The sequence below is a fragment of the Eptatretus burgeri genome, chromosome 17 (assembly GCF_056783735.1).
Source record: "Eptatretus burgeri isolate ZD-2024b chromosome 17, Ebu_testis_v1, whole genome shotgun sequence".
Taxonomy (NCBI): Eukaryota; Metazoa; Chordata; class Myxini; order Myxiniformes; family Myxinidae; genus Eptatretus; species Eptatretus burgeri.
Genome location: NC_140977.1, coordinates 19,217,453 through 19,240,076, shown reverse-complemented (window position 1 = coordinate 19,240,076; position 22,624 = coordinate 19,217,453). Strand labels below are relative to the sequence as shown.

At 41.6% G+C, this 22,624-nt stretch overlaps 1 protein-coding gene across 3 annotated transcripts in view; it reads right to left on the bottom strand.

Moving 5' to 3' along the window:
• Positions 1-22,624, bottom strand: part of LOC147009474 (uncharacterized) — a 109,883-nt gene that overhangs the window by 25,554 nt on the left and 61,705 nt on the right. For all 3 annotated transcript variants that reach the window (XM_085861898.1, XM_085861899.1, XM_085861900.1), the window contains 2 exons: positions 20,204-20,314; positions 14,970-15,143 (listed from right to left, as the gene is read on the bottom strand). In XM_085861898.1, the coding sequence (XP_085718024.1) occupies positions 14,970-15,143; positions 20,204-20,314 (285 nt within the window). The remainder of the gene's footprint in view (positions 1-14,969; positions 15,144-20,203; positions 20,315-22,624) is intronic.

The following is a 22,624-nucleotide window of genomic DNA, read 5'->3' as shown; positions in this document are numbered from 1 at the left end:
GTGCTGGTATGATGGAAGGTGGATGTGGATCGAAATTTAATGTAATACAACACAAAATTACGACCTGTGGTTATTTGCAAATGTGTTTTATGAACAGATGTCGGAATATTTTGAATTAATTGTTCAGCTTTTTTTTGTCGACAGTCAAGGCTGTGGAAGAGCAAGAATCAACGGATGCTGTACTACTCTCGTAGTCATCGGGTGGCTCTCAATGGAATCCTATCATCCACTCAACTTGCCATGGCTGGTGTGCCCCTGTGGTGGGAAATTTATTTTAAAATATTAGCTTTGTGGTTTATTGTTTGGCTGTAGCCCAATTAAACCCAATGATTGATTTTTAACTTCGCAAATAAAGGCTTTTTAGCACATATAATAAATGCTTTTGTGAAAACCGAGATGAGAGACAATGGTTGATTGAAAAAGCTCATTAGAAACATGATTATTACATTCATTTTATGACTCGTTTTATGAGTATCCATGATTCGGTATTAATTATACCCATGTTCGAATATTAATTGATTTGATAGAAGCTTGTGTGAGCACAGACATAGACATGCATGTCAGGTCCATTGGGGACATAGTTAATATAACTGTACTCTTATTACAACTTAAACTAATCGCTAACAAAATACTTAAGTTGGGTGAAAGTGTGGAGTTTAGATGAATAAAAGGTGTTCACCCAGTAAGCTTGCGAAAGCAAGTTGGAATGTCCGGCTGATAAACCTCAGTTGTGGATTCAGGAGTTGTTACGTGCCAATATATATTCCCGATCTCATCAAATGGTGCACCATGAGTCCCGACTCTCAACAATGTTTCGTTGTTGGTTAGCCTCCCTATTTGTATCGTACACTGTGTTCGATCATGAAGTACTGTGCACAGCTGTGGATTATCAGAAAACCCATCCTTTTACCTTCATGCTGGAATGTTATCAACTCAGGAAACCTTTTATCAAGCCAGCAAGACATCAGTAAGCATTAATAACAGAGTTCTTTGTTCAACCCATGTCCCCTCTTTCCCCCTTCCTATGCAAATAATGTTGCTAAAAAAAATCATTGCTTGTTATGCAAGACTGAAAAGAAGGTGCACAGGGACTCATCATGGTGTTTCTCTGGGCATTTCTTTTTCCTTTCCAGTTCATCCATTGGGACCATACTCTGTGCAGAGCGTTGGTGCTGCCTAAGCAGTCTCCTTGGCTAGTGGGAATAAATGATTCAACTCGCATTGGGACTGGAGTTACTGGAGTGAGGTTCGATTCCACTGGAGGTTAGGGTAATTCTACAACACCCCCACGGCAGTGCTCTGCACCCAGTCCTATTCATGATCTTCAAAAATGATCTATCATACTCTCTGGAAAATCCCCTTTATAAATTTTCCGATGGTTCCACCCTCTGCCGTGACATCCCTCATCGTTCAGGCAGGCAGGGTTTATTTAATCTTTATATATGCATTTACAACCAATAAACTTTGAGGCTCTGCGAGCCACATTGGGATCATATAAGAACATGATATGGCTCGTAAGCCATAGTTTGCTGACCCCTGGTCTAAAGGGCAAAGCTCTGAAAAGGTCGAATGGGTCTAATTTAAGGCCTAAAGGTTCTGAATTGTCTAAAGGGGGTGAAAGGGTTTGAAAACATCTAAAAAGGGTGTGTGTAAATGTCAAAGGGGGTGAAAGTGTCCAATGGGTAATAAAAGGTCAAAGACTCGAAGGGGTCGAAAAGGGTTTGAAGGGTCTAAAGAGGTTTGAATGTCTACAAGGTCTTAAAAAAGTCTCAGGGTTCTGAAAGTATAAAGGTGTCTAAAGGTCGAAACCAATAGCACATAATTACAAGACGTACTCACATACCATTATTACCATGTGCCATTATCATTATTAATTTTCATTATGTACCATTATCAAAATGATTATGTATCATTATCATTATGTACCATTGTCATTATTATTCATTCACTCATTTTGTGTGAAGCCTGTGGCTGCTGGTTGCATCATTTCCTGGGGGCGCAGCTGTGCCGCTGATATTGCCAGTACACAGGTACTCATTTCGCTGGCCTCGGAAGGATGACAGGTTGAGTCAACCCCACCTGGTGTTAATTCAACAGCTGACAGGGACTCAAACTCAGCATCCGAGGATCTGAAACCAGTCATATTCATCTCCAACCTATCCTACAAGTCCAAAAACATAGTCCAAGAGGAAAATGCCGAATGCATGCATTGAGAACGTTATTGATCCAGGAAATAATGTGGCCTTGCGTCGAGACACAGACCTTGGAAAATAGAGTAGAGTGCCAGCAAGTGTCCAGAGAAACACCTTGGAGAAACTATTGCAATTGCATGCTTATCCAGATGTCACATGAAAGGCTAAGTTTGAAGAAAGGTATCATGGGATATTCAACGTCCATAATCTAAATTGAAATGTGACAGCATACTCTGAAATGCACCATTCCAAGCTGGCAGTGCATCAGAGTCACAGCTGTTATCATATTTGTTCCTTCAGAAATCAAACCCAAATACCTGTTATGTGCTAAATCATGAACATATTACCAACTGACATCCGACAACTGTTGTATAGATTTTCCTCGAATTTAAATAAATCTGTGTGGCCATGGCTCCAATAAGTCACTTTATTCAAACAAACATTTTCATGACAATTCAATATCTTGTGGAAAATATTTTTCAATTGAACGGATCTGGGTTCCTTTCTCACTTCTTGGTAATTCTGAGTTCAACAGCGTGCCCTCCATTAAAGAAGGTTCACTATTATTGGGAAAACTTTGGTTGCAGCGAACTACGTGTCTTTCCTCACGGGATTCTTGATTGGGGTCACTGATTGCTTTAAATATGAAACTAATTAAAGAATGCAACGATCACAGAACATGGTGATATAATCCGATTGAGAAGAACAACACTGAAGTGTCGTTCATGCCCGTTATAGACGGGCCCTTCAACTAGTAAGGTAAATGGCCATACATGGCTGCAAACCCTTAATGCTGGCTCTCTGCTCAGTGTATAGAAAAGCCAGGAGGATTTCTCATGTGTTTTGAGATCGTTTAAAGGACTAAAATATTTTTCAGAAACTGTACCTTTGTATCGGCATTCACGTTGGTGGTTATCTCCATTTGCGGGTTTCAGAATGTGGGAGGAAGTTCAACCAGAACTCAAAATCTCCACCTACTTTTTTGGTAAAGGATCATTATTCATGAACCAAATTGTCAACGGGTTAATTCATCCTTCTCCTTCACCGTTAGTCCCCCATACTTCATGTACAGAATATGCTTTGCAGTGGAGGATGACTTCCTTCTACTCTAAGCTCCACCTCTGTTCATTTAATCTTCTCCGATTTGTCTGGAACCTAGAAGTTGTTGTTTGTAGAACAGGCGACTTTTTAAACTTTTATGTGGAGCTCTGTCCGAATGTGAGGCAGAGATCCCCTTCCACACTGGAGAAGGTGCAGCCATTATCCTTTTCAGCACACATTCCAGCTGCTCAGTGTGGCCGCACAGACTTAGGCCTCAGCATTGAGGGGTCTGTGTCCCTTTGGTCACTTTCTGTGAATGATCGTCATTGTTTGGCAAATTTATGCAACAGCCAGCCATTTTGCTTTCCTGAAGAGGGTGTGTGTGTGTGTGTGTGTGTGTGTGTGTGTGTGTGTGTGTGTGTGTGTGTGTGTGTGTGTGTGTGTGTGTGTGTGTGTGTGTGCGCGTGTGTGTGTGTGCGCTTGGCCGCAGCCAGTCATCATCTCCACTCGAGACTCTCCAAGACTGAACGTAGCCTTCTACATGCTGCAACACGATTCTTGCACCAAGCTGTCTCCTTCTCGGTGCTGTGCCCAACGGAGCTTTTCCCAGGACTGAAGCATCGATCTTCCCCACAACAAGTTACCATGATTCATGGACCAAGCTGTCTCCTTATCCATGCTGCGTCCAACGGAGCCTTCCCTGACACTGAAGCATACTGAAGTGTGTGTGTGTGTGTGTGTGTGTGTGTGTGTGTGTGTGTGTGTGTGTGTGTGTGTGTGTGTGTGTGTGTGTGTGTGTGTGTGTGTGTGTGTGTGTGTGCTTCAAGCAAAGGTTATTCCCCCCTTTAAACGCTCATCTAAAGGGGCTGTCACACCTTGACGTTTTAGCCAGCGTATGGCAAGGTACCAAAATGTATGTAAAACGCTGGCGTACGCTGAACTATTGATGTTTTTTAAAAAGTTTTGGGGTATAATAACGAGTTGGACAGATGCATAACGTATTAATAACGTACACAGAACGTTTCAATCACATATAGATAACTTATACCAATGAATGCTGAGCGTGTTGTCGGCATTCACAACCTATGCCCAACGATAGTCTAAGTTATGCATAGCGCGCGGCAGCGTATCACCGACGATCACGTGGCGTAGGCTATTCATAGGCTGCGGCTCGACGATTCAAATCATAACCGCACGAGACATCGAAGTGTGAAGCCGCCGTCACACCTTGGAGTTTTAGCCAGCGTATGCCGACATATGAAAAATTTGCCGAACCAAGCTGGCACACGTCAAATACGTTATGGGTAAGTTTTGTATACGTTAAGAGCACGCTGGCATACGTCGTACTATGCTGGCATACATCGAGAAATTTTCAGCATGTTGAAAATTTCTCAACGTACTCTGCGTATGACACACGTTCCGCATACGCTGGCCATAAGTTTTAGGCACGTTATGCAATCGTTGGCACAAGTTACTTGTACGTTACTCATAAGTCGAAACACGTCGAGGTAATGGTTTGCGTCAGTGTTCCAGACTCCCTGTTTTTTTGGGGGTTTTTTTTCTTCGGTATGACGGTAATTTTGACACTTCGCACTATAACCGATTTCTTCGCACTATTGAAATCGCACTATAACCAATTTCTTGTGCGATTATGATTTAAATCGTTGAGCGGCAGCCTATTAATTATATTATTTTATAACCGCACTAGAAATCGAAGTGTCAACATCACCGTCATACCGAAGAAAAAAATAAACCAATGTCACCCGCAGGGTGACCTGTATCTTGCCAAAAGGTGACCACGTGTGACTTCTTTAAGGTCACACTGAGGTGAACAGAGCTGCTATCAACCAGGAGCGACTCCTTGAGGAATATCCTCCTACGAGAGATTCCGATGAGAATCGTTCTACAGAGTAACCATGAAAAATATGCGTTTGCCTCATAACGTCACCATGACGTCACCATGACGTCATAATGTCTCAAGCTTGACATATCTAGAAAGCACTCATCGAGGTGTTCAATTTGAGGTACTACACGATATGGTTCCTAAAACTTGAAAATTTGACCTTGGGGTCAAATATGTTTGACCTGAGGCGCTAACCATGAAGGTCAAGGCCAATCGCCACCAAAAATTAATCAGCTGAGCGCCAAACCATGAACTATATTCCCATGAAGTTTGAAGACGATCCGATCAAAATTACTCAAAAAATAAGGGTTTCGTCGACTCCCCTGATTTGCGACAAAGTGACCTTGACCTTTGACCTTGACCTTCAAAATTCTATGCGCTGAAAGGGACCTCTATAGGCCTCTGATATGCGAAGTTACAAAAATTTCCAATGATAACTGTGCTCTGCAGAGTGATTTATGCATGATTACAGACCAAAAATAAATACATAAATAAATAAATAAAAACATGAAGGTCAAGGCCAATCGCCACCAAAAATTAATCAGCTGAGCGCCAGACCATGAGCTATATTCCCATGAAGTTTGAAGACGATCCGATCAAAATTACTCAAAAAATAAGGGTTTCGTCGACTCCCCTGATTTGCGACAAAGTTACCTTGACCTTTGACCTTGACCTTCAAAATTTTGTGCACTGAAAGGGACCTCTATAGGCCTCTGATATGTGAAGTTACAAAAATTTCCAATGATAACTGTGCTCTGCAGAATTTTTTATCCGTGATTTCAGACAAACAAACAAACAAACAACAAAAAAAAACATACAAGCTGACTAACATATCTTGCAAAAACTTCGTTTTGGCAAGATAAAAAACAAACAAAAAAAACGGAGTCTGGAACACTGACGCTAACCATTACCTTGACGTGTTTCGACTTATGAGTAACGTACAAGTAACGTGTGTCGACGATCGCCTGATGTGCCTACAACACGTTACTCATAGGTTAGAAATAAGTTTCGGGTACGCTAAACATTACATCGACGTGTTTCGACTTATGAGTAACTTACAAGTAACGTGTGTCGACGTGTGTCAACGATCGCATAACGTGCCGACAACTTATGGCCAGCATTATGCGGAACATGTGAGTCATACGCTGGCATACGTCTTAAAATTTCAAGCATGGAAAACTTGTTTAACAGGTCGGCGTACGACGTATGCCAGCGTACTACGACGTATGCCAGCGTACTATGACGTATGCCAGCATACTACGACATATGCAAGCATGCTCTTAACGTACACAAACTTACTCATAACGTATTCGACGTGTGCCAGCGTTTTAGCCAAATTTTTCATACATCAGGCATACGCTGGCTAAATCGTCAAGGTGTGACAGGGCCTTAATGTTACTAGCCCCCCCCGCCCCAGTCTCAGGCCAGTGCCCCTGTGCCCCATAATTCACAATTGTGAACTCTCCTGTAGATATCAAGGTGTGCTGACTGCATGACGGATTTTCCTCAAATTGTGCAATTGTACGACGACTCATTATTATTACTTCTCATGTGTGTTTTAAGGCGGGATGATTGAGTCAAAGATTTCCCCGATTGTGCATCAATGTTGACATTCTCTCCTCTGTGATTTCTAAAGTTTGATTTGAGCTCGTGTGATTTAGTGATGGATTTCCACAAATTTTCCATTCATGTGGGCATTATCCTTGTTTGCAATATTCTTTCTCCCCATTGTGAATTATTATGTGTTTTCAAGCTAGATGACTGAATAAAATCTTTTCACACAATTTACATTGCTATGGGCATTCTCCATTATGAATTTTCAAATGTCTTTTGAGGTTTCATGAGTGAATGAATGATTTTTCACAAACTGTGCACACAGCACGTAGACTTTTAGAATAGTTATCTCCATAATGAACGTTTCATTCACCTTCCCTTTAAGGGTTATTGTGTAATTAAATGTGTTGGGTTGGGTAGTTAGCACCCCCTGTCAAACTGATGGGATAATAGACATCAGCGTGTGATGACGTGTGCCATGACTGCTGTCATCACAGAGCGTGTGTGTTTTACTACCCTGGCATTCAACGTGTGCTCTGTACACAAGCATTCTGGAATGCGTGCAAAATTCTCCCATTTCCATTTATTGTTTAAAGCCCCACAAAGTCTTTGTTTGTCTATTCGTCTGTTTGGACGTCGACCCTGTAATGTAATTAACTGCCGTCTTCCCCTGAACTGTATATAATTTCCTTAATCCCTGTTTATTCCCCTACACCCAAAATGATTGGCAAACGAACCAATACACGACCCAGCCTCCCTGAAATGATTGCCCATTCCCTGGCTTTGTGCCATGAACATTGTTGGACGTTTGGGGTTCGTCCTAGGAATGTGGGGGTTGAAGGGATTCTCCCCATGTTACGCGTGGAGCTCTGTTCAAGACGACAGCTGGAAAGACCAAATCACTGAATATCCGGCTGGGCAGCAGAATGGGCGGAGCTGTGGTGGAACCCTCCAATGGCTGGCATGGGGCCAGCTCATGGGGTCTGACGTGGCTCAATGGCTGGTCCCGGGACTCCTCGGGGGATCTGACGTGTGGCTCTTTGGCCTTGCCTGCCTCCAGGGCTATAAAGCTGTGCTCGGCGCACTGATACTGATTCATTCTCTCTCTCTCTCTCTCTCTCTCTCTCTCTCTCTCTCTCTCTCTCTCTCTCTCTCTCTCTCTCTCTCTCTCTCTCTCTCTCTCTCTCTCTCTCTCTCTCTCTCTCTCTCTCTCTCTCTCTCTCTCTCTCTCTCTCTCTCTCTCTCTCTCTCTCTCTCTCTCTCTCTCTCTCTCTCTCTCTCTCTCTCTCTCTACCTTGGGCCTGGCTGTCACACTCTCTTTCTTCTTTTGCCACGAGCTATCTGGGTCCTGGTCGTGGAACGAGCTCGTTCTCTCTCTGCCTGGGTCATCACACTAGTTTCTTCCCTGGCCCTTGAAGCTTTGGTTACGGAGCTGGTGGACCCTCGGTGGTGAAGAGCAGTGTCAGGGCCATTTCAGATAGTGGTACCAAGTTGGGGAGGGTGACAGTGACGTACATACCAGTCCCAATTTGTCTCCCCATGTGTGTGTGGTCTGGTGGGTACCCTGTTTTGTTAGGAGGTCGGTAAGGCATAGGTTAAATCTGCAACTTGTACATTTGCTGTCCTTTTTATAAATACATACCTTGATTACGCTCTTTTTATTGTATTTCTCCTGTTCCTGCCCCGGTTTCCCTTTGACACCATTAAAACTCTTAAGTTCCCATCCCTCCTTCCCAGGTGGCCCTAACAAACAAATCCCATGTGGCCCTAACCCTAACAAACAAATCGTTTTAAAAATGACGCACAGGTACCGTTAATGTGAAATTCAACATTAAAAAGACGAAGGAAAACAGCGACTGCTGGAGCGACTGAAGTTGGGTGTTGCCAGAAACAAAAATTTATCGATATTTTTTCTGAAATTGAAATGGAAATAATTGAGAAGGCACTTTCTTCCACATTAAGTGTACTTGTGTGTCATTATATGTATAGTTTGTACATTTTCTGTCATTGTAAATCTGATTTTGAATAAAAAAATGCTAATTAAAAAAACAAAAATTTTGATTTTTTTTTTCTTAAAATTAAGATAGCATAAAAACTTGACCTGATTGAGCGAAATTAGATACATTTCTGAATTCAGCATGCAAAAAACATGTATGAACCGTTGAGAAAACCTAGACCTCTGAAAAAAATATTTCAAATGCAGCCCAGTGATATTTTACAAAATTGTTTTGTGTTGTATCTGTGGGCCTTCTTTTATCTCTAAGTATTTGTGGGATGCTTTGTTTTGTAGTTCCTGTATTCGTCTCGGTCAATTTTCCAAAAATCTTAATCGCAAAGGCAAATGGTGTTAATTTATGTCATACAAGCTATTTCGGGGTATTGAGGGGTGCTGAACTCAAATCTGATGTATACTCAGCTCAAAAATGGCCGATAATGCCTTAAAATTGAGAAATCCAAGATGGCCACCAACGAAGGGCTGAAATGCATTTTTGTTCATATCTTTTTGACTAAACAAGGTAGAAACTTGAATGAAATGTTCCTTTGGAAGTTTTTCATATATGGGGAATCCAATGCCATATTCAGTTTTGATATAAAATGTGAAGAAACTGATTGAAAGTCATATTTATTGCAAAAATTGTCCTTTTTGAAGATGAATAATTCGTCGACCAGATAAGATCCACAAGCCCCATCCCTCTCCCTCCCCACCAGGAACACAGACCACCCATTTTTTAAAGCCCAGAGGAAATACATATGATTTAAATGTTAGCAGGAAATATATTAGGGATGCAATACCCATTTTGGCTTAGCAAAGTAAGGTACCCCCAAAAAACACTGACGCGCTTTGACGTAAACCAACATTTGACAAGCAATTTGTTCATTTGCAACACGAGAACAATGACAAGAATTTTGGATTTAATCGTGCATGAATTGCATGAGTTTATCGTATTTGCTGTCAGAGCGTTATATACAGTCCTTCATTGTGTGTACAGGTAGATGTGCACACATGAACTTATTCCTGGTCGTCATGACTGTTCCGGTCATTGTCGCCAAGTTTCCTGCAGTTGCATGCCTCGATGCATTTCATGCGAATTTCCCTGCAGCTGCAGCGTTGGCTGAAGGACCCCTTCGTACAACCACATGAGGTGATCTCCCTGCATGCTTTCGGGATAGGTGGCAGAGAGAGAGAGTAGCCGTGGCACTAACTGACCGTCCAGGTGCATCCATCCCATTTCGGTCACTGGAGGAAGAGCAGGATATGGTGAGTGTGCTTGGTTCCAGACACTTGCTTGATAGTGTGAACGCATGATGTGAAACTTTGCTGCATCTGAGGTTGGTGGCAGAGTCTCTTGTGCACGACCGATACAAAACAACTTACCTCGTGCTTTGTTGCATGTATCGACCTCGGGCACGCCATATATCTTACAGATGAATTTCTCTGTTGATATCGCTATCTTTTTGGTGAGAGGGCCCTTGCCTAGGCCAATCAGATCAGTATGATGTTGCTGGAACACCTGTCAGGCTGTTTTCTTTCCGTGGCAACTGAACTGAGACACACTATCACAGCTGGTTACGGCATGGAAGGCAAGTAGTGTGTCCACTTGACCATTAGATAGCAACATGCGAATTTCATGCACTGGGAAATACTTTGGAGCCTTCGACGTCCCAGCTTTCATGTAGAGACGTGTACATTTCATTCTGTCATAGTGTGCTTGAAGTAGAAGAGGAACGTCTGTATCACGTACTGACACAACTATCGTTTACATATCAGCATGGATGCAGTGCAAAATCAGCCGGGTATCAGCTTCTTCGTGGTCAGCCCTCAGAGAGGAGACTTCGAGATCTGGATCAGATGACTTGACAGTGGTCGCTTCGGCGAACCCCCTGCTACTACAACTACTGGTCCATCTCTCAGGCTGTGTTCAATCAGATGGTTTGAAAGTAGTAAAGTGAGATCTGCTATATTTTCCTTGAGTGTCATAAAGCTCGACTAATCTGATGGGAGAGGAACTGATGGCTCGTTGTCTATTTTACGACGTACTGGTCGGTGGCGCTGCTTGCGTTTGGTCCTGGTACCTGCTTTGATTGATTTGCCTTGATACCTGTCGAAGACTACGTCGATCCTCTGGTATTTTGCTCCCATCTTGAACACATTGTTAGCAAATGTGTTGGCATAGTCACCAAACGTTCTCGTGTCAGGCGGCTTTCCAAGTGCCATCACGAGTGCTTGGCCATTAATGAGCAGGCAGCTGGGTTCATCGAGTGTAACATTTGCAGGAGTTTGGACTTGTTGCGTCAGTATGTTTGCGAACACAGACTTGTTGGTGGAATGTAGACTACCACTAGTTGTGGCCAAAGATAGTGGGGCGGTCATGAGTTCATGCTTGAGGATGTTTTCTAGGTTTACCTCGCACCCTGCTCGATAAGCTGTTATGAGCCTTTGTAGAATGTTCCTGTCCACTTTGATAGTGTTTTGCTTGCCCTTGGAAAGTTGCACGACTTCGTACAAAGAGGCATATGTATTGGCCTTATTCTTTTTAATGGGTGATTTCAGATCCAGGTGCTGGTTACTATCTGGAGGCTCACACAGACGTTTGTCCACGAAGACTTTCATTTGCGCCTGTGAGCCCTCACATATTATTATTATTATTATTATATATTATATTATTAGAATTTGGATTATATTATATTGGATATATCTACAATGAGAAAAAAACTGCAAACTGAGTAAATTATTCCTGGACACAAAGGATCAACCTGCTTGTCGATCTTATCTGGTCGACGAATTATTCATTTTGAATCAGTTTCTTCACATAATATATCAAAACTGAATATGGCATTGGATTCCCCATATATGAAAAACTTCCAAAGGAACATTTCATTCAAATTTCTACCTTGTTTAGTCAAAAAGATATGAACATAAATACATTTCAGCCCGTCGTTGGTGGCCATCTTGGATTTCTCAATTTTAATCGGCCATTTTTGAGCTTGAGTATACATCAGATTTGAGTTCAGCACCCCTCAACAGCTTGTATGCCATAAATTAACACCATTTGTCTTCAGCACCTTAAATACACATTTTCACAGATTTTGCCAAGTCTATATTGTTGTGCTTTCATCGATTGAGCTGTTGTCTGTTCTTTTTGTGTTTCCTTGCACAAATGTGTACTTGGCACATTTGTCAAGACCAAACTCCATTCGGATATCCTCCGAGCACTGCTTTACTGGTTTCAGTTTATCTGGCAATTTCTTATAATTTGGGGCAATGAGTTTTGGATCATCCATGTGCAGTCGGTGTGTTACCTTTCTTGATTATTTAATAGCTTTTCTATTGCATATCAGATTATATCCGTGTCCTTGTTAACCTCCGCCGTCGAAGATCGGAGGTTACTGTACTGTTTTCACCCCTTTCTGTTTGTTTGTTTGTTTGTGAACAGTATTACGGAAAAACTCTTCGACGGAACTTGGTGGGGGGGGGGGGTTAGGTATGGTCCAAGGATCATGCCATTAAATTTTGGCCTTGGTTCCCCCCCCCAAAAAAAAAATTTTGAGAAAAAAAAATATATTTTTTGCATTTCTACATGTTTGAAGTGATTTCCAACCTGCCCCCCCCAAAGAATTGTTACCCCCCCCAAAAGAAATTGTTAGAGAAAAATTTTTTTTTTTTGCATTTCTACATGTTTTAAGTGATTTCCAACCCCCCCCCCCCCAAAAAAAAAATTGTTGGAGAAAAAAAAAGAGCCCCAGATCATCACACTTCCTCCTCCATGTTTGACAGTTGGTGTCACACACCGAGGAACCATCCTTTCACCGACTCGACGGCGTACAAAAACCCTGCGTGATGAACCAAAGATTTCAAATTTTGATTCATTGGTCCATAAGACCTTCTTCCAGTTTTCAGTAGTCCACTGGCAGTGCTTCATGCCCCAGGCAAGCCTCTTTTTCTTATTTTGCCATCTTAGCAATGGCTTTCTTACTGCCACTCGACCTGTTAAACCTGCAGCTCGAAGTCTTCTCTTCACAGTTGAAACTGAGACTTCCTTACTTTGACCAGTGTTAAGCTGTGCTTGAAGCTGCTGTCCTGTGAGCCGCCTATCACGCAAGCTGTTGACTCTCAGAAACTTATCTTCTGATTGTGTTGTGGCTTTGGGTCTGCCAGACCTCTTCCTGTCAGAGTTTCCTCCAGTTTCCAAGTGCCTTTTGATGGTGTAGGAAACTGTACTCACTGACGCCTTGGCGCCTTTGCAATTTCTCGAAAGGAAAGACCTACACTTTTAAGGGTTATAATGGTCTGTCTGTCTTCCTTTGTTAATTATCTTTTTCTCGCAATTATGATAGCAATATACTACTTCCTGCAGTGCAATATTGTCCAAATAATGCTTCAGAGGGTGTGGCAACACAGTCTGTTCCAACACTGCTTTGAAACAGACAGAGGGTTTGTACCTAATCAACAAAAGTTGGGACACCTGTAGGAATTGTTTGCATCAACTTTCAAGGCTTAATTTAATTCCATTGCTGCAGAACAGCTGCAATTGCTAACCCATTACTTGTTCCCTGAAAAGGGCTTTTTTAACAACTCTGAAACTTACATTATTTTTCAGTTTTTGGAAACCTAAACTTTGTTTTTTAACCTCTGGAAGTTTACTGCTTAGCTTTGTACCATTTCAGGTTATTCACTGGACTTGAAATGCTTAAATTTCAGTAAAAACTGAAAAATGGGGGTGTTCTAAAAGTTTAGACCGGTAGTGTACCTTTCCAGAATTTTTCTCGGTTCTCTTTTTTTAAGGGGAGTTTTCACATTTTGTTTTTGTTTCCCTAGCAGCCAAGGTCTTGGTAGAATGTTTTCGGGTTGTTTTGAAACTGCTGATTTTGATTTCTTCTGTTGTTGACCTCATCATAGTTTTTTTATTTCCCTTGCTATCTTTGCATTTGGAGTTTATTATGGGCATCTAATGGGTCAAGTCCATTGCTTTCTATGTTATAATTCTTTTTTATTTGTGTGATTTTGTTTCTGTTTCCTTCTGTTTCACCTTCTTAAATTGTTCTATTTGTCCTGTTTCCACCCTCAGTCGGTCTTTCTGTTTCTCATGTCTGTTTCTTTGGTGATGTTTTGTTTCTGGTCAGGTTATCACATCAATAATTTTTGGTGTCGTTGTTTGCCTGTCATTTGCTCTTGGACATACAGTGCTGCTGCAAAACTAACATCGTTAATTTCTCTTAAATTCAGTGATTTGGGAAGCATTGCAATGACTGCTTGATTTAGTCTCCTTACTTGTGTTTTAAACTGTTTACTCGGTGGAGATGTGGTCATTGCTTGGGTGATATTAATTTGATTTCCTCTATGTTATTAGCCAGTTCATATTCTGACCTATGCTGTTCATTGTCAACCTCCTCTTCCACATTCTGTTGTCCATTATTCTCCTTCTCATTGTGATCTATCCTTGTTGCTATTATTTATTCTGTTTGCAAAGGTGCTAATTGATCTGAGTTTGCGACTTCAGGGAATTCTATCTCTTGGGGTGCTGCTGCAGCATTTCCTCCTGTCATTCTCTGGCTGGACCTGTTGTGGGGTTTTCAGTCCTGTTTCTTGTTTTTTCAGTCCTGCGCACCATTGTGAATTTTCATGTGTGTTTTAAGGTTACATGACTGATTAAAAGATTTTGCACAATTTGTACATTTGTATGGCAGTTCTCGATTGTGAATTGCCATGTGCGTTTTAAGGGTGGAAGACTGATTAAAAGATTTTTCACAACTTGAGCATTTGTACGGCCGTTCACCAGTGTGAATTCTCATGTGTTTGTTCAGGGTAGAAGACTGATTAAAAGATTTTTCACAACTTGAGCATTTGTATGGACGTTCACCATTGTGAATTCTCATGTGTTTTTTAAGGGTGGATGATCGATTAAAAGATTTTGCACAACTTGTGCATTTGTATTGGCATTCTCTGTTGTGAACTGCCATGTGTGTTTTAAGGATGGATGACTGATTAAAAGATTTCCCGCAGCTTGAGCATTTGTATGGGCGTTCACCATTGTGAATTGTCAGGTGCCTTTTAAGGTTGGAGGACTGATTAAAAGACTTCCCACAGTTTGTGCATTTGTATGGGCACTCACCATTGTGAATTCTCATGTGTGTTTTAAGATTGGATGACTGATTAAAAGATTTTCCACAAACAGTGCATTTGTTTGAATGTTCTCCATCTTGAATTCTCACATCTGATTTAAGGTGAGATGACTGAATGCAAGATTTTCCACAAACTGTGTATTTGTATGGGCATTCACCTTTCTCTCCTTTATGAGCCTTGTGAAAATTATTCTCTGCAACCATTTCATTATCCGGTTTGTCTTGTTTGCAGCAAGTCCTCTTGTTTGTTTCAGTTGGTGAGTCCTGCAGGCTTGTGTCTGTGCCGTTCATAAAAGTCGGTGCAGCCTCTCTTGTATATTCAGTGGACACCCCTGTAAATACATCATCACATGACCTGTAAAAAAAAAAAAACAATCTGATTTTGTTCAATACTTGTAACATCATTTTTGACAAATGTACCCAAGCAAACATGTACGTATGTATTTGTTCCACTGCAGAAAAGTAAAAAAAAAAATATTTATGTAAGAACACGTACAGTACTGTGCAAAAGTTTGCGTTTTTCAAATGATATTCATACTTTCAGGTAAATTAATATAATTATCAGTGATAAGTCATTTGTGTTTATCATTCTAAACTAGCAAATACAACCCGTCACTTCGCTGACGTGAATATTGAGGGAGGGGACCGAGAGAGGAGGGAGGGGAAGGATAGAGGATGGAGGAGGGAGAGGGAGGGATGGTGGGGCGGGGAGGGGTAGAAGGGGTGAGGAAGGGGGGAAGAACGAGGAAGGGATGGGGGTGAGGTGAGTGACACCAAACATCGTCATACACTCCAAGAAAGGAGGGGGGGTGGGAGTGAGGAAGATGGGGGAGAGAGGATGGGGGAAGTCGGGAGTTAGAACGGGTTTGAGAGGTGGTAAGCGTGAGGGAAGTTCTCAACTTGTTTGGTCGTGAGACTTGTGGAGAAAGGGGGGGGGGGTGTAGTACAGGATTGAATAAAATGGGGTACGTTAAAATAGCACGTTAATACAGCACGTGGACACCGCCAGGAGATGTCAATGAGGGGTGGAGAGGATAGGGGGTTTGGGAGGAGGTAAGCATGAGGGGAGGTGGAGGGAAGGCAACGTGATGAGAAGGGAAGGAAACGTGATGAGAAGGGAAGGCAACGTGATGAGAAGGGAAGGCAGCGTGAGGGCAAGAGAAGGTAAGGCAGTATGAGGAGAAAAGAATGCAGTGTGAGGGGAAAGGAAGGCAGCACAAAGGGAAGGGAAGGGAAGGCAGCGTGAAGACGGTTATCAAGATCGCATAGCAAGCCATTCTCGCTTGCAGCTTGAAAAGCTTCATTGGTGAGACCCTGTTATTTGCGGTGGTGGTGAAAATCCTGCATGAGATCATAAACATGCTGTTGGTAAAGGTGGAGTGCTTCTGTGGGCTCACAGAACAGCAGGATAATAACGAATAGACCTCTCATACTTACTGATCTTTGTGCATTTTACTCTCAGCAAGACACTGGAACCATTTGTTGTGATATTTAAGAAGATTGAGAAGCTGGCAGGATTGCTTGAATGTCTCATAAACTTTTAAATCCATCATTTGAAGACCCTGAAAGCTTGTGGCACCAGTTTTGTGAGGGAGCAGGAGACAGAGGTAGAATGCTTATCCTTGGCTCGGATGTACAGAGAACACTCTGCCTATCATCTGAAGCTTGTTCTCTGAAGGTCTTGTTCGCCTTCTCCAGACCTTTGCTGCTGTTTGCCAAGTGAAGTATTCAGGAAAGTCGCATGAAATAATTCTGTGTGTCTGGATCTTCACAATTCTTGGCAAAATAGGCTGTCAGCTTTGTGTGGGTTCCTGCTTCCAAAGCTTGCTCTGCGTTAGCTGGGTTGAATACCACTCACTGCTCATCTGAAAGGTCAATCGGAAGAGGGTCAACAGCTGGTGAGTGGTCCTGTGTGGAGAATGTAAAGATCCTCCGTGTTGCCTCAGATGCTCCGATGAAGCAACACTGCTTGTACTGTCTGTTTTCATCATTGCGATCCTTCATGCTGACTTTCACATGATCCACATCAGATTCAAAGGTGATAGTGGCCTGGTCACAACCTTTGTAGATATACTTGTACAGGAACTTGACGGCCTTGATTGAAGAACCGTATTCCATGATGATATGGGGATGGTATTTCTGGAGCAGCCTGGATTGCATGGAACATTGCTTTTGTTGTCAATGAGGATTGTCTTTCTGGCAAATGTCAGTGTTGTAGTGTGTCCACCGTTGTTGAGAGACCTTCACGATGGGTTGGATAAGAGTAATTTTCGAGCTATGTTGGAGCAGTGAAATATTATGTAAAGTCCTTTTAGCAGTGGCTGCTGATCATACATGGGCAGTGTGGATTGACAGTGCCACATGGTGCATGTACCATGAATTTTTTCACACAATCCAACAGGTCCTGAATGCATGGGTTGGTGAGATGAGGTGGTTTATCACTGATGACCCTGTTCACATCCTGCCACATGTGTTGTTCACCATGAAGAATGACCAGGGAGTGGCAATTGGGCAGGCCCAGCTTCTGGAACTTAGTGGTGTAGACGAAGCCCTTCAAGTCACAAGCACACCAGCCTCGAAGCCAGAAAAGAGCTGTTGCTGCTTAATCTTGAACACTCTGGCTGTGATGTCTGGACAATCTGTGGCTGTTTTGTGTGGTTCAAGTTGGCTCACAATTTCCTCCCATTTGGGCATTGCAGGTGAAGGTGATGAACAAATTTGGCTTGCCGAACTTTCGCAAAATGGCCATGGCATAATGGTCGTGTTTAGCTATAAATCGTGGACCACAAGTTAAAGTGGCAGGCAGAACTACACTACGTCCAGCACAATCTGCATCACCAGGGCCTCTGTAGAGTTCTGCGTGGAGGATGTCTTGGTTTAAGTGGAGATATTCCAAGAGCTCTGGTTCTATTTTGGCCCACAGGCCCACGCAGCACTGTTCCATCCATCCATTGGGACCATGCTTTGTACAGAGCATCAGTGCTGCCAAAGCAGTCTCCTGGGCTATTGGGCACAATCCTGGACAGGTCCCCACTCCGACGCAGGATACTTGAATGGTTCAATCATCCCAGCAAGCTGGTAGCATTTTGCCAACCTTGGAAGGATGACAGGCTGAGTCAACCTCACCTGGTATTAATTCAACAGCCAAGCAGGATTTGAACTCAGGACCCTCGGATTCCAAGCCCACCACCCTAACCATTAAGCCAACACAAGGCATACATTTTGGTGAGCAGCCCTGCAACTTAATTTAATTGTCCATTTGTGCGTTTAATTTGTGTTCTCCATTGATTTGTTTAATATTTGTCTCTAGTATGGAGTTCAGTGAGATTGAAGTTATGTTGGGGTGACCGAAAATGTGCCCTTGGAATGGACCCCTCCTCACCCCCAGTAAGTCATGTTAAGGTGTTCCATTACCAATCATCTTGCTATTGCTTGCCAAGCCAGCAATTCCTCATCAAGCGTTTCGTTGGAGTGCTTGCTTGAGTGCTTAAGTCACTTGGTGAGCACTCTACAATCTGATTGGTCATGGAACACACCCCAGTACTTGCAGGGGTGTGTTCAGTTACCAAGTTTGTTTTTGTTTGTTTTTTTGAACACATAGATAAAACTCGTGGAAGAGCTAAAAGTTTCTTGTAGAGCGCTAAAAGTTTCTTATAAAACCTTTGATAAGGAATGGCTGGCTTGGCAAGAAAAAGCAAGATGATTGATAATGGAACACAGCTCAACATGTGTGAGAGACCTGCCTGCTGTTTGTGCCGTTTGTGCAATGAAAAATGTTAATTTTTGGTGATCTTCACCCTTTTTGCCATTGTTGAGCAATTTTCACTTTTCAGCACAGCTGGGGTCATTTAATTCTATTCTTGGGAGAGGCGCTCTGATTCAAATAAAATAAAATAAAAAATAATCGCAACATTCCGCCATGCGCATGGGTTAGTCCGTTTACTAATGAGGGGTTGTTTTGTGATTGTACAATAAATTGTAGTGTGGATTTGTTAAACAATATTGACATGTATAAACATGAGGAATTGTACACCTTTAATTGTGATTATTTTTGTATTTGTATGCATTAAACCAAGTTATGATTCCACTTGCTTTCTCCACTAACCTAACCTCACACCATAATTTTGTAATAGTCCTATCTCGTTGGATATCAGGAAAAACGTTTTTTTAATCGATTCATTACATCACAGTGTTTAATTTCCTTTATACAAAGCATTCCCTTTGCGCTGTGTTTATCACCACTCATAAGTTAATTTGTTTTGTCGACAAAGTGAGATCCCACCCTTGCGGGCCCTGTCTTGAAAGATTGTGAATTACGATCGGTCGTGAATTACGATCTCCACTTTGTCTGGGGGCCCATTGCAATTGCATGGGTTGCACGACCCTCACGCTGCCTCCACCTGGAGCCCACACTGAATTTAGGACCCACATTGAGCTCGGGCCCCACCTTGAGCTTTGGGCCACTGGGCATGGGCCCTGAGTGCCCGAGCATTAATCCACCACTGACTTAACATCATACTTTTCTGGGAATGCATCCACGAAGTTAAGTGGAAACTTTCTGTAGTGTCTTTTAAACTAACAATTATACAATTTATTTCAAAAAAGATCACACTTTGCAATTTTTTTTAATTTATGAAATGAAATATCTTAAATCGTAGATAAGTCGATTCTGAGTATAAACAGAGGCCGAACTTTTGGGGAAAAAGTATTGACTTTTACATCAAAAAAATACTGTACAAAGAAATAACTAATGTTTTCACAAAAGTTTTGCCCACAAGGGCCATTTCCTATTTCCATAGGACTATGTCCAGCAGACATTTCACCACTATCTCATGAAATCCACTTCTCCACCCACAATATTATCTGCATACATCAATCACAACCCAACTCAACTCTGTTATCAGATTACTGTTTCATCCCTTCCTGTCTCTCCCATTCCTATTCATCCTTCCTTGCTTGTGTCCAAATGTGGCCAAGTTTTTTTTTTAAACACTTCAGAATTGGTCTCTTAGAATCCACCTGGGAAATTGGAAATCAGCCACTGCCTTACTGTCAATTTGTTATGTCTTTTTTTCCTCTCTCTGGAACCAAACTTTTCCATGAGCCATGATCACATATAAACATGTAAAATAAATCAATAAAACGTGTGCAATTAAAGGTCAATCAGAATTGATGATAGTACAAATTAAGGATAACAGGATACAACAAGGAGCAATATTGTTGGTTAAAATATTTTACCAAATGACGAAGGAGATAATGGATGTTTGAGAAATTGATCTATCAATGTGGTTATTTATTAAAGCAATGAAATCACAATGCACGGGTTTTTTCCTTAACACCAGAGTTCATCATCAAACTTTGCAAAGAAAAATGTGTCGACATTGACAGAAACCTTCATGGGGATGGTTCTTGAAGAAAGAAGCTTCAGAGTCGTTCGATTCTGGTGGATCCAGGTGGACATCAATGTCGTGCTCAGTTTTTACTTCCACTTTCACAAAAAAATCTGGAAAAAGCAACCTTTAGAAAATGCAGGCAGTCCTGTGTCACATGCATATCTGGTTCCATATTCTTAAAATAGCTAAATAAATACTGTCAGACCCCGTTATTCGCAGGTCATAAAGTGTGACCTACCTGCTTCGACATTCGCGCTTCGTGCATTCGCATTTTTTAAACACTTCATAATTGGTCTCTTATATCCACCTGGGAAATTGGAAATCAGCCAACATCACAGCATTACATACAAAAGGTCTCCAAACTGTCTGCCTATGGAATCCAAGGTGAACTCCACTCTTGGATTACTGTCTTCCTCTCCTCTTGTAGTCAACATGTGATTCTCAACAGAACCCTTTCATCTTCTCTCCCTGTCAAGGCTGAAGTACCTCAAGGCAGTTAGTCCATGAGCCAAGGTAGGGTTGGTCGGTACCATACCATCTGGGGAGAATAATTCTCATAGTGATTTTTGGCAAGGTATACAACCCTAGAGTTAGAAAATATGTGATAGCATTGCATCGGTGGTAGCTTTTTGTGTGTTATCACCCTGTTTATATGCCTACCCTTAAATAAGCTTTTGTGCAAAATGGCCAGTACAAGGTAAGACATCCAACTTCAACTTAACAGCATTTTTTTTATCAGTCAAATATTAACATTGAAATTTGTCTCACATTTTGTTCGGATCATTTGCTTCTCAACAAAAAGTGCTCAACATGCCTTGGTCGAAAGGTATGTCATTGGTGACACATATATCAGTGTCTATTTCCTGTGAGATAAATCATACCGCCTTGAGAAAAGCATTTGTCTATCATTTACTGTGGAAAGTAAATAAAAGTTCTGGAACAATATAATTACATGGGTGTTTTGCAAATTTATAAAGAAATCAAAAAATCAAAATTTCTTTTTTGTATGTTGTATATTAAGATCAGTATAGCAGACAATACAATGTTACCCCACCCCCTAAATGAAAAAAATACCTAATTTGGACGGATTTACGTAGTTTGGTCAATGTCATGATATTTTCCCTGTTCTTGAAGGATACTTTCCAAGAATCAAACAAAGGTAAATGATAGCATGTTCATGAACAAGATTTATGTTTTTTTTCCCTGTAATTTCTCAAAAAATACAGAATTTCAGGGATTTAGATACTCAATAATGCACAAATGAAGGTATCAAACACCCGCATTGCACAACATAAACCAATAAGACAGTAGCAAGATGGTTAATCATGTGCAATCTGATGAATGAGTCAAAGGTGAAAATGAAACAGAATCTTCTGTTGTAGGGCATAAAATTCCAGAATGGAAACACAAATGTGGTGTTCCAAACTAACAAGACCATTACCTTGGCCCAATGTGTTGCTGATAAACATTTTCTTATGAACCAAAGATGGGTCCTTTATAGTTTCGAAGACATCTCTGAACACATGTACTGATTGTAAGTGATATAAAATGTTCAAGATGAACTTAAAAATCATAATCATTATCCAGTTGTTCAATATCCTCATTTAAACTTTCTCCATCATCTGACTCAATGATGGATGCCTGGTTCTCACAGTCTGGCAGTTTGCACATGTCAGTGCATTTCAGTCCATTTGACAAACACACACATTTTGGTCATGAACACTTCCTTTTACAGTTGCAGGCAAATAACATGAGCTACGTGCCTAACCATTTTCAAGAAGATATACCCTATAATAAGAGAGAACCATTAATTAGTTTTAAATAGAATGTCTTCTTCTGTCTTACGCCGGTTTCAGAAAAGTTTATTTTGGGATGGGGTTACTAAACGGCTAACAACACACAAAAGGCTACCACCAATGCAATGCTATCACATAGTTTCTGACTGTACAGATGTATACCCTACCAAAAATTACGATGAGCATTATTCCTCTCGGATGGTACCGGTGGCCAAAAATTACTGGGTCTGGCTCATGGCCGAAGTGTTCTAAGCCCTATATATTATTCCTAATCTTCATCAGTGATCTCACTGACTCTGGAAAATCCTCTTTATCTCTTTGCTGATGACTCCACCCTCTGCTGTGACATCTCTCATCCTTCTGACAGACAAACAGCAGACTCTCCCCTCTCCTCAGACCTTGACAAAATCACAAATTGGTCAAACACAATTTTGCTTATGTATCCATATTGTCCACCCTTTGCGTTTTTCCTTACCCCTCATCATTACCTGCATCACTTGTTTGTCCATCTCCATCTACATTCTCACTCCGCCGTGCTGTTGGTGTTTCCCCTTTCTTCTACTGTTCCCTTTGCTTTGTTGTGTCCTGATTTGTTCTACGTAATAACTCTTCCACGAGCCTAAG